Source organism: Bacillus rossius, chromosome 2 (genome assembly GCF_032445375.1).
Source record: "Bacillus rossius redtenbacheri isolate Brsri chromosome 2, Brsri_v3, whole genome shotgun sequence".
In the NCBI taxonomy this organism is placed as follows: domain Eukaryota; kingdom Metazoa; phylum Arthropoda; class Insecta; order Phasmatodea; family Bacillidae; genus Bacillus; species Bacillus rossius.
The window spans coordinates 125,004,789-125,019,466 of record NC_086331.1 but is presented as its reverse complement, the minus strand read 5'-3'; the positions used below and the strand labels follow the sequence as shown (position 1 = coordinate 125,019,466).

The window sequence follows — 14,678 nt, the reverse complement described above, 5'->3', positions numbered from 1 at the left end:
TCTTCTCTGTTTGCAACAAATGATTTCCATCTTGTAGCTGGTGATGCCAACTAGGACAAGGCAATTGTGGAAGCTTACCAAAGTGTGATACTGGATACATTGAATTCTAGATGTGGTAATGTCTTCAGTAACAGATCTGCCAGAAGTACTGTCCCACGTAGTTCCAATTGGGGCAAAGTTGCTTGTTTAACTGGAGCAACCCTAGATTTGGAAACCAATAACTTCACTGCCTCATCACGCTGACCTAAAACAAATTTCAGGTAGACAGGCCCTATATGCTTGTTTCCTAGCATTTGAGAACCAATGAACTTGTTGTCATCTCAATTTAGACCATTGACAAGTACATATACATGCCTATCGACTTTAATGTCTTTTTGACAGCTGGTAGTCTCATGTTAAGCCGTTGCCACTGCAATTATAATTAAAATGGCATGATTTCATCTTAACCCAACTATTAGGACCAGAGTTGTCATAGAAATGTCTTGTAACAAATGACCAAAGGACTCATCAGTCCCAAAGGATCAAAGGTGGATGATACTGCTGAAGATATTTTGCACTTTGTTTGTATTACCAGTTAACTGATCATGCACCTTCATTGTTGGTTATATAATATTAGTCACTATACAAAATATGCCAATTAATGGCTGCCAGAATAGACCAAGAGTTTTTATTTCATGTGAAGTTTAAAATGAGTGCGCTGTTTGGTTTTCTCTATACTCTGGTGAAAATTCATCTAGTTCTGCTGGGTGATTAGAAAAAAATTGTAATTTTCAAGTTTCAATTTAAACCACACAAGTTAATTTTGTTATTATATAATTATTTTTTTTAAGCAATTTTGGCCTTTTATTTACAAGCAGAGGCAGATTGTTATTGTTCTTTTTTAGTGTGCTACATGCTCGATGTGCCCATAAAACACCTTTGCAAGGACTGAAAAGTTGTCTATGAATTTTTTTTAGTGTAGCAAACTATTTAGGTGAACTTCCACATTCGTCTGCGTCTTCGACGAAGATTTAGATTTTCGTCTTTGACTTTCATTCAAATCGAGAAAATGGTCTTTGCACACCCCAAGTTCCTAGTGAAACTATTTTATCTGCTGTGCATTTAATCGTGACCCATATTCTATCTGGATATATTGATGTACCTCTCCCTGAAAACAAATAGGAACATGCCATGCTATGAGCGGTTTTTGAAAGTATGAAATATTTTAAGAATGTATGGATAAATCATTTAATATTGTTTGGTTACTTTATTAATTATTTATGGATGACATAAAGATGGCGAAGTGGTGTAACTTGAGGGAATTGGCTTAGAAAATATTGTAAGACTAGTTTCATGTGTCACATAAAACCAGAAAGCTAATTTTGCATAAAGTAGTAAGAGTGGTGAAGGGGGAGGAAAAATTGCCAGTTTAAAACTATTTCAAAAGTGAACCATACTGGTGTGGAGGCTCTCTTGTTGTCTAGATGAATACTGAAGTTGACACTCTGTACTTTTTTTTGGAATTTTTAAATAATGAAACAGTAACTCATTATTATTAAGAATTAAAAATTTTATAGCTTAGACCGAATTAAATTTAACTGAACCATATATTAATGTTTTTTGTTTTGCAGTATAAGAAAAGTGTCAGAGAGAATATGTGTCAGCCTGAACTAAATTTTTTATTTATTTTTATTTATTTATATTTGTGACATGCCCACAGTCAGTTATAGAACTTCAACAATGGGCACTAACACACAAAAACCACAAATAAACAATGGATGCAGTCACTGCATATGGCCGGGCGCCAAAAGCATGACACCACTTCGCAAGGTGAGCACCACCTGCAAGAAAAACTGTCCATGCAGGTAGGCAACACCCACAAGTAATCGCAACATAACCAGCAGGCACCACACACTTATGCAAGTACCACATGACAACACAGAACAAAGAGGTAGAAATACATAAATTGATTTTATTTTTAAGAAGGCACAGCATATAAACAATCAAATACAAGCAAACAAAGATGGACACAAAAAAATATACAAAGGACAGATTGCAGGCTCCGCCTGCAGGCACACACCACAAGCAAGCAGGCACTACATACAGGGAAGAACCAACTGTAGGCTGGCACTACATACAGGGAAGAACCAACTGCAGGCAGGCACTACATACAGGGAAGAACCAACTGCAGGCAGGTACTACATACAGGGAAGAACCAACTGCAGGCAGGCACTACATACAGGGAAGAACCAACTGCAGGCAGGCACTACATACAGGGAAGAACCAACTGCAGGCAGGTACTACATACAGGGAAGAACCAACTGCAGGCAGGCACTACATACAGGGAAGAACCAACTGCAGGCAGGTACTACATACAGGGAAGAACCAACTGCAGGCAGGCACTACATACAGGGAAGAACCAACTGCAGGCAGGTACTACATACAGGGAAGAACCAACTGCAGGCAGGCACTACATACAGGGAAGAACCAACTGCAGGCAGGCACTACATACAGGGAAGAACCAACTGCAGGCAGGCACTACATACAGGGAAGAACCAACTGCAGGCAGGCACTACATACAGGGAAGAACCAACTGCAGGCAGGTACTACATACAGGGAAGAACCAACTGCAGGCAGGCACTACATACAGGGAAGAACCAACTGCAGGCAGGCACTACATACAGGGAAGAACCAACTGCAGGCAGGCACTACATACAGGGAAGAACCAACTGCAGGCAGGCACTACATACAGGGAAGAACCAACTGCAGGCAGGCACTACATACAGGGAAGAACCAACTGCAGGCAGGTACTACATACAGGGAAGAACCAACTGCAGGCAGGCACTACATACAGGGAAGAACCAACTGCAGGCAGGCACCACAGACATGCAGACTCTACAAACAGACAGGAGACAAGCAAGACCAAAAAAAAATCTAATCACAACTACAATTAATAACAATAATAGCATAAGATATGAAGTACTAATGTTACATATAAAACAAAGTTACATAGATTAAAATTAAATATATTGTTGTATTTTATTATTTTGTTTGTTTAATTATTTTATATTATTATTTTTATAATTTATAAAAGAAAAATGTTAAAAATTTAAATTTATCAAGAAGTCATACATTATAATTCTAGTAAAGTTTATTATAATTTGATATAAGCTTGTAAATATCATGATTACTATAAAAAGTACACAAAGTTGAATGTTGGCGAGAATTAAATTGGGTAATTCACAAGCCAATGTTTTCAAGAAGATGTATTCAACTGATTTTAGAAGTATAGCAATTGTAAACGAAGAGTGCATCAAGTTAGGCCCTATATTCAACAAGGAGAGGTAAGTAAGGTCGAGGGAAAATCTTCAGAACAATTCAATAACTTTATTTTGAATTTTTTTTTAATATAGTGACCTTGATGCCATTACAGATAATAGAACAATATTCTAACTCTGATGATATAAGTGCCAAATATATAGAGATAATAGGGTCTGAATTAGGTGCATAAAAAGTAATAAATTATATAATGGCTAAAGTTCTTCGAGTAGAATAATGTAAATAATCAACATGCTTGTAAAAATATAATTTGGAATCTAGAGTGACACCAAGATCTTTTGTGAATAGGGATTTGAAGATCAAAGAATTAACTCATTTGTATTCATATTTAATTGGATGATATTTCCTATTAAAGGATATATGACCTTAGTTTTATTTTTATTAAGTGTGACCAGATCTTTTAAACATTAATTATAGGCTTAAAAATATTTTCTTGTAATGAAAGAAGACAATCGTTTGATAAAGAAATAATTTATAGATTTTTAGATCAGACATAAAAGGCTTGGCAGTGGTGTACACATTAGGAGGGGCAGTGGCGGACCCAAGATGACAATCAGGCGCGTACCTGTGAAGAAGGGCAGAGGCAAAATAATGTAGCACAGCAGTGGCAGACACAAGGACTGGCAGTGGCAAACCAACGAAGAGGGGTGAATGTGGACTGGACTGATGTAGTTCGACAGTAGTGAACGTATGAGGACGGGCAGTGGCGTACCCACAAGGAGGAGCAGATGTGGACTTAAGTAGCATGGCAGTCACTCACTGACTGATCACAGTATATCTAAAAAAAAGTATTATTAGCTAACATAGGTACATGTTCACTGTACCAGCACTATAGATATTTCGCCCCATTCATGCATAATGAGCAGTGCAAGAGTGTTCTGCCTGTAGCCTTCCGTAGCGATGTACGGGTACTTCAGCTAGTGTCATAAATAATGAAGGGAAGTTCAAGACCACTTAAAACCTAATTTATTTAAATGCCCAAATTCATCAGAATACAAACGTAAACATATAAATTACCCTGAGAAAACCTACTCACATACAGCTGTATTAATCATGTTTACATTTTGAATACATAAAAATATATTCAAAATTTAACATGATTAATACAGCTGTATGTGAGTAGGTTTTCTCAGGGTAATCCCATTTCGCTCAAACATGTTAACATGCTCTATTTTTATGTATTCTCGTGGTGTGTTCCCGTTGCTGGTGCAACAGCAAAATGTACTCTTATAGCATTTATAGCTCTCGGGTAGCAATGAATGCACAGTCAATGCTATCTGCTGGAAAACGCTAGTAGGAATTCAATATTAAAACATCTTGGTCTTAAATGATGCATCAATGTCTACCGTAAATGACAAATTTTCAGTTACATGTTATGTTGGTTTTCATGCTTTTAAAATTTTCTCCAAATCAAACAAAGTACAAATTAATATTGTTTAGACAAAGTACAACCACTTTGTTACTTTTTGCAGGTGAATGCATTGGCAACAATTAGTAAATATGCAGACATGCTCAAGGAACTATTGGAAATTTAAGCATAAACCAACTCTCATGTAATGAAAATGTTGATGGTGACACCTTAAGGCATGGCAAAGAACATGGAACTCCATGACAATTTTTGTATTTTATTCAGGGAACTGCTGCAGGTAGGTTTTAAGTGGAACATTAGTTTTTCTGCAAATGTGTTGCATCATTTCAATATTTTTAATGTCCATTTAATAGTGAAGTACAAAAAGTTAAAAATTTTATGTTTGCATACTTTCCAGAAGGTTGAACGTTTAATCAATGCATTAGTAAAATTACTGTCCCCAAGTTCATCATTGGAGGTCTAATGATGTGGGTGTATATATGTATGTGGGTATGTTTATGATTGTGAGTGATTTATGTACTGTGAATAGTGTTGTGTGGCAAGATAAATTTTTATCTATACATTTTGGCGTGTGCATGTAAATCCGTGTGTCCATACTATCCAACCTTTCCAATTTTCCCTGCATTTTTCACACAGTTGTCTTTTACAATTTTGTGAATATCTTTCATTATTTGAATTTTGGTAATTGGTTAGATATATGAGTATGTGTGCATGTGTGTGTGTGTGCGTGCGTGTATACACACAAAAAACCCTATCCCCCCCACACACACATACAAACAGACAGAGACACACACACACACACACACACACACACACAGCATCACAAAAATTGCACCTATTGAAAAATTTTATTCTAAATTTGAAAGTTGAGTAAATCTTCTTAAACAATAAATAAAGGTATGTATTTTTGTTTATCAGTGTTTAAAAAAGGGTTGAGTCTGGACTTCTCTCCGGCCACTGCATAACAGGGATTTCAACCTCTTCCAGATAATTCGTTACAATTAATGTGGTGTGGGAACGAGCATTGTCGTGCATTAATGTGAACCCATCGCCAACAAAACCCGCATATGGAACCATATGCTCTTGTAGGATCTCTGTGATGTATCAATGAGTAGTCAGCCATCCTTGTCCTCGAGCAATACCAGTCTGGGAAACGCACACAAGCTTGGTTTTGCCGTCTATGGTAATGCAGCCCCAGAACATACATTAGCCACCTCCATATTCCACTATCTCCTGAACACAGACTTGTGCAAACTGTTCACCCTGCCTTCAGTATACTCTCTTCGCTGGTCGTTGCAGAATAGAGACACCCTCGTCTCATCCAAAAAGAGCAGTTCTCCAATGGTCGAGAGTCTAATTAATGTGCTCAAGGACAAACTGCAAATGATGCTGTGCCATCAATTTTGGGCCCGTAGCATGTCTTTATGCCACAGTTTTCTACTCTCGCAACCTTCTTCTAGCCGTTGCAAGGCTTACGTTGCTATTGCAGCTCAGCAGCATTGGAGAACCGACTGCGCAAAGACATCAAGACAATATAGCAATGGCCTCTTTTGGATGTGCAGCGTCATTGTCCTGATCCACGCCTCCTGATGAAGCCACCAGTCTCTTGAAACCGCTGGAAAACCCATTTGGACTAGATGTATTAGCTCAGGAAAAATGCTTGAAACTTTTTTTTTGAAGAGTGCGATTTTTGTGACGGCCAGTGTACATACATATAGATCATTTTACATAATTTTTTTTAATTTTATCTTTTGGTCACTGAGGCTTGCTCAGCTGAAATCATTGTTTGAGGTTGGGTAAAGAAGGTACTAAGTTCATATTTAAAACTTCACTTCCTTTACAGGGATGGTAGGGTGAATACTGCGGGTAGGAATAATCACTGAACAGTTGAACAACATATTTTCACTTTTAATGATACATTATAAATAAAATTACAACTACAAGGTGCATTCCATAAGTAATGCGGCCATTTTTTCTGTGACATGACGATGCACTGCATGTTCTAACCTGCTGGGCTATTGTTTGTTAGCTTCAATACACGCCCTGTCTTAGTCACTTTCAAGCTGCTGGAGAGTCAGGAATGCCTTTCCATAAACACAGTATTGAGTTAATGTAACACAGTGTGATGGATTGTTTTTTGAAGCTACGTTACGCTATCAGATTTTGTGTTAAACTTTGGAAGTCCGCCACTGAACGTTTTCATTAATTCAGCAGGCCTTTGGGAATGATTGCTTGTCCAAATCACAATTTTTCGATGGAACACATGAGGACCGAGAGGAGATCGCACACAAACTCCACAGTGGACATCCAGCAGCCTCTCAAATCATCAAAAATGTGACACGTGTGCGTGATTGTTTTAATTCTGACCTACGATTGAGTCTTCAATTGATAGTACAAACTCTAAACATGACGAAAATAATCTTTTATTGCATTGTAATCAAAAATTTGAACATTAAAAAGGTGTACGCCAAACTGATCCCAAAAGTGTTGACCGACGAACAAAAGGACATGCGAGTGCTCCAGTGCCAAGAACTCTTGGAAATGTGTGAAAATTATCCTAATTTTTTTAAACTTGCATATCACAAGTGATGAGCCATGGATTTTTGAGTACGACCCGGAGACAAAAAGGCAGAGTTCAGAGTGGCACACCCCAGCGTCGCCCCACCCGAAGAAGGCACACATTTCATATTTTGGTCAGATATTTCTCACATAACCAAGGCATGTGCCAATAAGGGTATTAAGGTGATCTACAGGCACCACGTTGAAAGATGGATTATTGGTATTTTAAGAAGTTGTGATGTTTTGTGGGCTATCTTCTCCACTGCTTCACGGGGAAAGATGTTTATATGAGCGCCACCACGTGAAATGGGCATGTGGACCCCGGCCGATCCTCTCTCTCAGGGCGTGACGTGACCCATGTGGGACGAGTTACCAGCCCTATTGATTCGCTTATGTCGATCTACACTAAACCTGGCCCGCTCTAGGCGTCAAGCACGCCACACTCGTACAAAGGTTGGATTCTCATTACGTAAAATATAACTCACGACTCAGTTCAAATTTAGGTTTAATAACATAACTCACGCCTCCCTACACGTTCTCCATTAAAACAGTAAAAGGCCTGGGCACGGATCAGCTTAGGTAAAGCATGGGCCAACCATGTGGCCATGCGCTATGAGTCTCCTGTGGACTGCGACAAAGAAGTTCGTAACGAGTTATATAAATATTTAATTAAACGTCCCACCGACCGAGAGCGGCCACGAGGGCTAGAGATTGAAATTATTTAGGAACAAATTATAAAACAGAAATACTTGATCAGATGCACAAAGATTGCGGCCCCCGGGGTGCTGACGCGTCTACTCTCGATGGCTGTTGAAGAGGAACTGGCGACGCTACCCTCGCAATGGCGCACTTCCGCCGTACAAAAACCGTTACGTTAATTAATGATCTCGTGCCCCGGCGAAAGTGAAGATAATTACAAAACACATAATTTAATTACAAAACACATAATTTAATTACAAAACACAATACTCTTAATTAAAAACCATTAACACTTCTGTAATTATTTAACGTGAGACTTAAAAGAATCACAACTGAGGTCAAGTTCCGGTCCGTGCGGATTCGTCCGCGCAACGTCTTTAAAACTAGAATATATTATTAAATTAAGTAAAAGAGCACGTTGGCTTGAACATAAAAACACTGGGGCTAAAAATAAAAGGTTACAATAATTAATTAGGTACATAATTAGGGGCCGTCGCACTGCTTCTACAGCGCCCTCATGAGGGAGGTCCTGGCGCACAATTCAAAACAAACACACGTTCGCGGTGAAATGCCGGGAGGGAAAAGTGAGGAAGGTAGCGGAGCCTGTCCAGGCTCAGGGCGAAGCCCCGGCCGACGTCAGTTTGATTCTTGATCCTTGGGATTTCATTCGGTATTGTTGGATGTTTGCTAGGGCGTAGTTTCCCATAGAAGGGACTGATGAGATTGAAATCGCACCAGAAAATTGTGTTCTTTATTCTATCAAAATCGTCTTCCAATACCGAGATGTGGAGAGAAACATAGGTATTGTATTTTGACCATAGCGTGACAACTTCAACTTTGCCAAAGATTAAGTTTGTTGGTAATGTAGTCTACTATTTTCTTTTCTTGTACATTTAGGTCAAAACTTGTTATAAGAAAAGGTGTTTTTTTTTTTGTATGCAGGTTTAGCAATGGTTTTTAATGAAAAGGTATACCTAATTCCAACTTGAATCTGTGTTTTTTTTTTTTTTTTTGTCATTTATTGCATTCTTGATTTAGCTGACTTTCATTAGACTGGATCGAACATGTGTTTTGTATCAGATAAAGCCAATTTCATCAACCTCTTGTTTGTTTTAAAAGTTGCTCATGCTGTTGCCGACATCCTAGAAATCGCGCTGAGTTGAAAGTAGGTCAGTCATCTGGTCGCTTGGTAAGGAGAATATAGATCAACATTCCTTGCAGTCTGACTTTCTTGAAACCTGTAGGTTTACTGGCACCTTGAATACACAATGTTTTTTTTTTTGGTTTAAGCAAGTGTAGTGCCTGACATCCTGTAAAGAGTGATGATTGGGTTTGTTGTATTTTGCAACAGGTTGTGGTTACAAAGTAAAAGTTGTCACGGGTTTTACACGTTACAAAGTAATGTTTCATTTGTAGTGTAGAGTTATAGATTAATTATACATGATCTGTGGCAGCAACAAGCTGTTAGAGTTTGTCGAGAGTAATCCCGGAGATGTCCAGAATAACTGTAGTCCGAATATATTTTAAAGCAATGCAGTGTAAGTGTACCTGCTTCAGCAAGCGTGTTCATGATTCATATAAACCTTAATGTCAAACCAAAAATATATATATATATTTAGTTGATGCTTTTTTTTTCTTCTCAATATTAGATCACTAGACACAAAGAGAGATTTATGTATTCTGATTTTTTAATTCATAAACATACTACTAATACGGTCTTGATGTAATTTCAAATGCAATTTTATCTCAAAGATGTAATATTTCTTAGTTACAACTGAGAAATTATTAGTTTAAGTTTGGCTAGCCACTAAAAAATATTCTAATGAAATTCTGTATCAAACTTTTGGATTGTTTGTTGTCTGGGCACGTTGAAATGGGATTTACTTATTTTGAGTTACAATTTTATTGATGCTGATTCGTAGACTATTTTATTTAATATGTATATATAGCTTTCATCTATGTATTTACTATTTAAATATTAATTAATTTTTTATATTTTCTTATTTTAAGCTTGTAGTCAAAGTCCATCAGATTTAAGTGATGCAAGTGATTCGGACATAATGAATGGTGCAGTACATGCTGGACAGTTTTATAAACATTCAACAAAACTGAAGAAGAAAAGTTTTGGAAGCAGATTATATGGTAGAGTTTCTTATGTTTCACATTTCATAGAGTTTCACAGCACTATGTAATATTTACATACTCATTAACATTTTTTTTAGAAACTCAAAATGTTTGACCATTATAAAAAAATGTAATGGTAAAATCTATAGTGATGCGTAACTATTTTAAATTACTTCAGTAGTTAATTTAATGAAAATTGCTACAAAATTTTTATCAACCACTTGCTGTCTAGTAGCATTGACGGCTAGCGGTGGAAAGAATATTGTATCTGATAGGACATTATGTTGATAGCTCGGGAACTGCTTATGTCCTCTCAGTTTGAGGTTTATTTTCTTTTATATGTAAGTTAATATTAATTGATTATTGCCAAATTAATGCTATATTGGTTCAAAAATGAGCTGTCCAAGAAAGTTAGCATACCGCCATTTTAATACACTTTAAACCATGCTGTATGTTTTCGTCTCAGTATAACAATTAGTTATGGATTATTGTTATACTAAAATTTAATTTATGGAAAGGTGAAAGTTTATGGAAATAGTTTTAAACATGTTTGTTTCATATACACAAGAAGAGTTTAAAATATTTTTAACACAGGGCAAATAACTTGAAAATTGAAGGAAGAACCAACATCAGCACTTAGTTCATTATAAAAATGGTCTAACATCATATTACTTATTTTATTTTACTCTCTTCCTCTACATAGATACAGTTTGAAAGTAATAAGTGCTTATGGTGTGTTTGTTTGTGTGTGTGTTGTGTGTGCATACATGTGTGCATGCAATTATGTGCATGTATGCATGCAATTATGTGCATGAATGCATTTGTGCATGTTTGTTTGTGTGCATGTTTGTGTTTCTCTTTTCAATTTTGATTTCTATTTGTTTTTTAAGGTTGTAAAATTTAAATATTTGGTGAATAAATTATTTGGGCTTATTTTCAGACCAATATGGTAACTCACTCTTTGTATTTTTTTTTTTTTCATTTGGATGATGCTATGTCAGTATAATGAGAAAATTAACCCTATACATATGCACAGTTTGCATAGAAATAAACACCAACTGAAACATTATACAGGCTTGGCCCTAGTGCATTTTCCTAATTTTTATATTCCTAATATCTAAAAGGCTTTACTTTTTACGATAGGCAGAGTTATCAATTTACACAATAATCACAAATAGGAAAATTCCTTGCATAAAGAAAGGTGTTCTATCCTATACCAGCTGACTAGAACACCAAAATGTAGGTGCACAACCCACAAAATGCCTTTAAAATGCTTGTCAAGTTGAATATGTAAATTAACATCTTAATCAGCAAAAGTCACTCTTTCAGCATATTACTCCCAGTGTAGTCCCTAATTTATTTGTACATGTTTGCAAGCCCCCAACCAAAAGTGAACAGTACAAATCTACGTACATCTGAAGCATGAATTGTCGTTTGGTTAGACTGTTGCTGTAATAAAAATGTCAAGATCTTTTAAAACTATAAGTTCATAAAAGTAGTTAAGTTTATGAGTAATAAATCCAAGAGCACCAAATTAAATATTAGTAAACTGTGCAGAGCTAAAATATAATTTTGTGCATACGACACGTAAAATGTCTCTTGAAATGAAAGCAAACATTCTTTCTGACGCAAAGTTATTTGACGTATTTAGGTTGGGCATTTATTCTTGCCATTGCAACACCACAATAAATTGTTAAATGTTCATGTCACAGGACAAGCACAAACCTTTGCCAGGTTCTAAGGCCAATTGCGATTATCCGTAAACTAAATTAATGACATAAAATCTTCCAAAAGCTGTTTGGTTGGACAAAGTTCCAAAAAAAAGTCATTTCCCCCACAAGTGATCTTCAAACGCAAGTGGCAACATTACGAGAGTTGTTAAATTAGGTCACTCAGTCGGTTCACAATCATGATGAAAATATTGAAGATAAATTTAACCACTCTATAAAAGTAATTAATCCAGCCTTACTGCTTCATCTGAAGCCTGCAGCATGTAGATAACTCAACAGTTAAAAGAAGAATGGGAACAGACAACTCACGAAAACAACTGTCTTCAAACTGCAGGTAGTGATGAAAAGGTGTTTGCCAAGCTGAGTCTCACACAGTGCCGGGCTAGATGTCGTGCAGTCCTTGAACTGCCCCATATCTCGCTCGTAAATGAATAGAAGTAAGCTGTTTCCCCATAGTTCTCATTAAATGTTGTTATTTCAGCAGCCAGCTCACCTGTTCCTCAAATTCCTGAATTTCCCACAGTACCTATCTTTATACGTGAGCTAGTTTGTAGTCTCATTTCTTGAAGGATTTTTGGTGAATATTTTGTAGAAAAAAACAATTATGATTGATACGTTATGAAATATCTGTGGTTATTGTGGTGTCAACACACTAGAGGTTTTGATTGTAAATGCAAATTATGTTTTATAACCAGTTAAATATGACTAAATTATACTAGAAATTATAATTTGTACCAGACTCAAAATGAGAAAATACACTTTTGATAAATAAATCAAATAATTATAACAATATATGTATTCATCTTCATCTATATATATTTTTTTTTAAATCCAAATATTTCATCATGAAATCTCCAAAACGTTAAGGCCTATCAACTTATCATTTTGAACGAATGCTTCTTATGGTTTCTAGATTTATGAAATTAAAATCCTGAAGAGGTAAATAGGGGGTGAAGGTTTTTATGAAACTCTTAAACAGTAGTCTTCAGAATCATTAAATTTAGAAGCTAGTATCCTTTTATAACGAGGGAAATTTTGTTTATTATCTTATTTTAAAAAACTGCATCCTTCTTTCCCAACCCTTGAATCAGAATATTGTTACTATTTGTAATTTTGCATACCTTACATTCAAATAAAAGGAAAATTTTTGTCTAAATCTGATTTCAAAAAAACTACCCCCATCCACCTGTCTACATGAGATTTCTAGAAACCACCCAGTTCCTCTTTCTGAAACTTAATGTAATTTTGGTAGTATTTGATGTAATTTTGGACACTTGACATTCAAAATAAGAAGAAAGATGCTGTCTACTTCTGATTTAAAAAAAAAAAAAAAAAATCCCTGTCCCTTTCTGTTTTAAATTTAGAAAATTGCCCCCAACTTTTTCCCCAACCCCTTAAATTTAAAAGTTTTGTAATTCCTGATGAAATTTTGCATATTTGTTGTTCAGAATGACCAAAAAAAACTGTCTATATCTGATTTTTAAAAAAAATTATTGTAATAGTGATTACAATTGTGATTAAATTAGCTGCATTTGTCATGGTGGGAACTTCAGTTTTCTCTTTTAAAATTTAATTAAACTCATAATTTTAATCATTATGGGTAACCTGATGTGCAATTCATTACATATCATCACTAACAAGAAGATAACATTTTGTCCCAAAGCTAAAGATTCCATTGTTTCATGCTATACTGCATTCGCTTAATCTCAGCATTAATGTGGTTGTTTTTTTCCTTCTTTCTTTTCACTGTGCTTGTCTGAAAAATATGTTTATTCCAGCTTTACTGACACTGAAAAACACTGTCTTAGGCCAAGCTACGTGTTGTTAAACTCTAACTGGCTATATTGTCATGTCTAGGGGAAACAGTGTCCGAAAAGGATAGCCTAATCAATTAACTACGGTTTATTTATTAATTGATATTGACATTTTTCCTTAAATAATAACAGTCTAATGTTCATCTGCAAAATGTTTAAAACCTAACTAATCAATTAAATGCACATGCCTCTTGTGGTCATGTGTCCACTTACCACTGTCCACACACTTTTCCAACACTACTGACTTGTGCTGCAACACTTCTTCGCCTCGCCGATATCACTTTGGGTGCTCAAATCGCTCATCGCCGAAGAACTCTCCTGTTCTCTGCCATCGCCCCGCGGAACTCACTGGCATCACTGCCGACACCCTCACGCTTCGAACCTCGCGCGCCTCTCGCTTCCTTCCGTCGCGGGTTTGTTGGCCCGGGCCTCGTACACCCTCTGCAAATATCTGGGAACCTGCATTACGCAACCAGGGCAATGGCCGGGACTCTTCCGTACGCCTTGGCACCAGGTGATGTCAGTGCTGACACTCGTACTGTGCTGGGGGCACCACCACTGTCCACCCACTGGCCTCTAGAGAAGGGTTGGGGGGGGGGATCATCCATGTACCTGCGTCAGGTAGACTTGTTGTGCCGTAACTTTACAGTTACTACAAAAAATGGTTATTTGGGAAGATGAAGATTATTAATTTTTTTTTTTTGTTTTAACTTGAATGTATTGAAATTTTCAAAACATATAAGTTTCATATTTTTGTATGATTTAAAGTAAAATCTTCTTGGGTGAATTATTGTGTTTGGCCTTCAACTATTTTTATGGTGATTTTGTTTGTTCTTTCAGATATTTGTGTGTGTGTATCCAGCATAACAGGTATTGTATTAAGCTCTACTTGTAGATTTTACTGGTATTTGTGATTTGCATTTGACATTTTTTAATTTTTTTTTTCCAGCAAAATCAAAGACTGATGGTACCTTCAGTCAGGCGCATGATGATGAATCCAGCATGGACATGTCTTCTCCAAGAGATGTCAACTCTCCCATGGTCAGAATCCTTATTTGTAAATTT

The 14,678-nt window shown here is 36.4% G+C and overlaps 1 protein-coding gene across 7 annotated transcripts in view; it reads left to right on the top strand.

Annotated features, from left to right (window-relative positions):
- The window catches only part of LOC134529773 (rho GTPase-activating protein 190), a 179,273-nt gene that overhangs the window by 130,515 nt on the left and 34,080 nt on the right, over positions 1-14,678 (top strand). For all 7 annotated transcript variants that reach the window (XM_063364201.1, XM_063364197.1, XM_063364199.1 and 4 more), the window contains one exon: positions 14,563-14,654. In XM_063364201.1, coding sequence (XP_063220271.1) covers positions 14,563-14,654 — 92 coding nt within the window. The remainder of the gene's footprint in view (positions 1-14,562; positions 14,655-14,678) is intronic.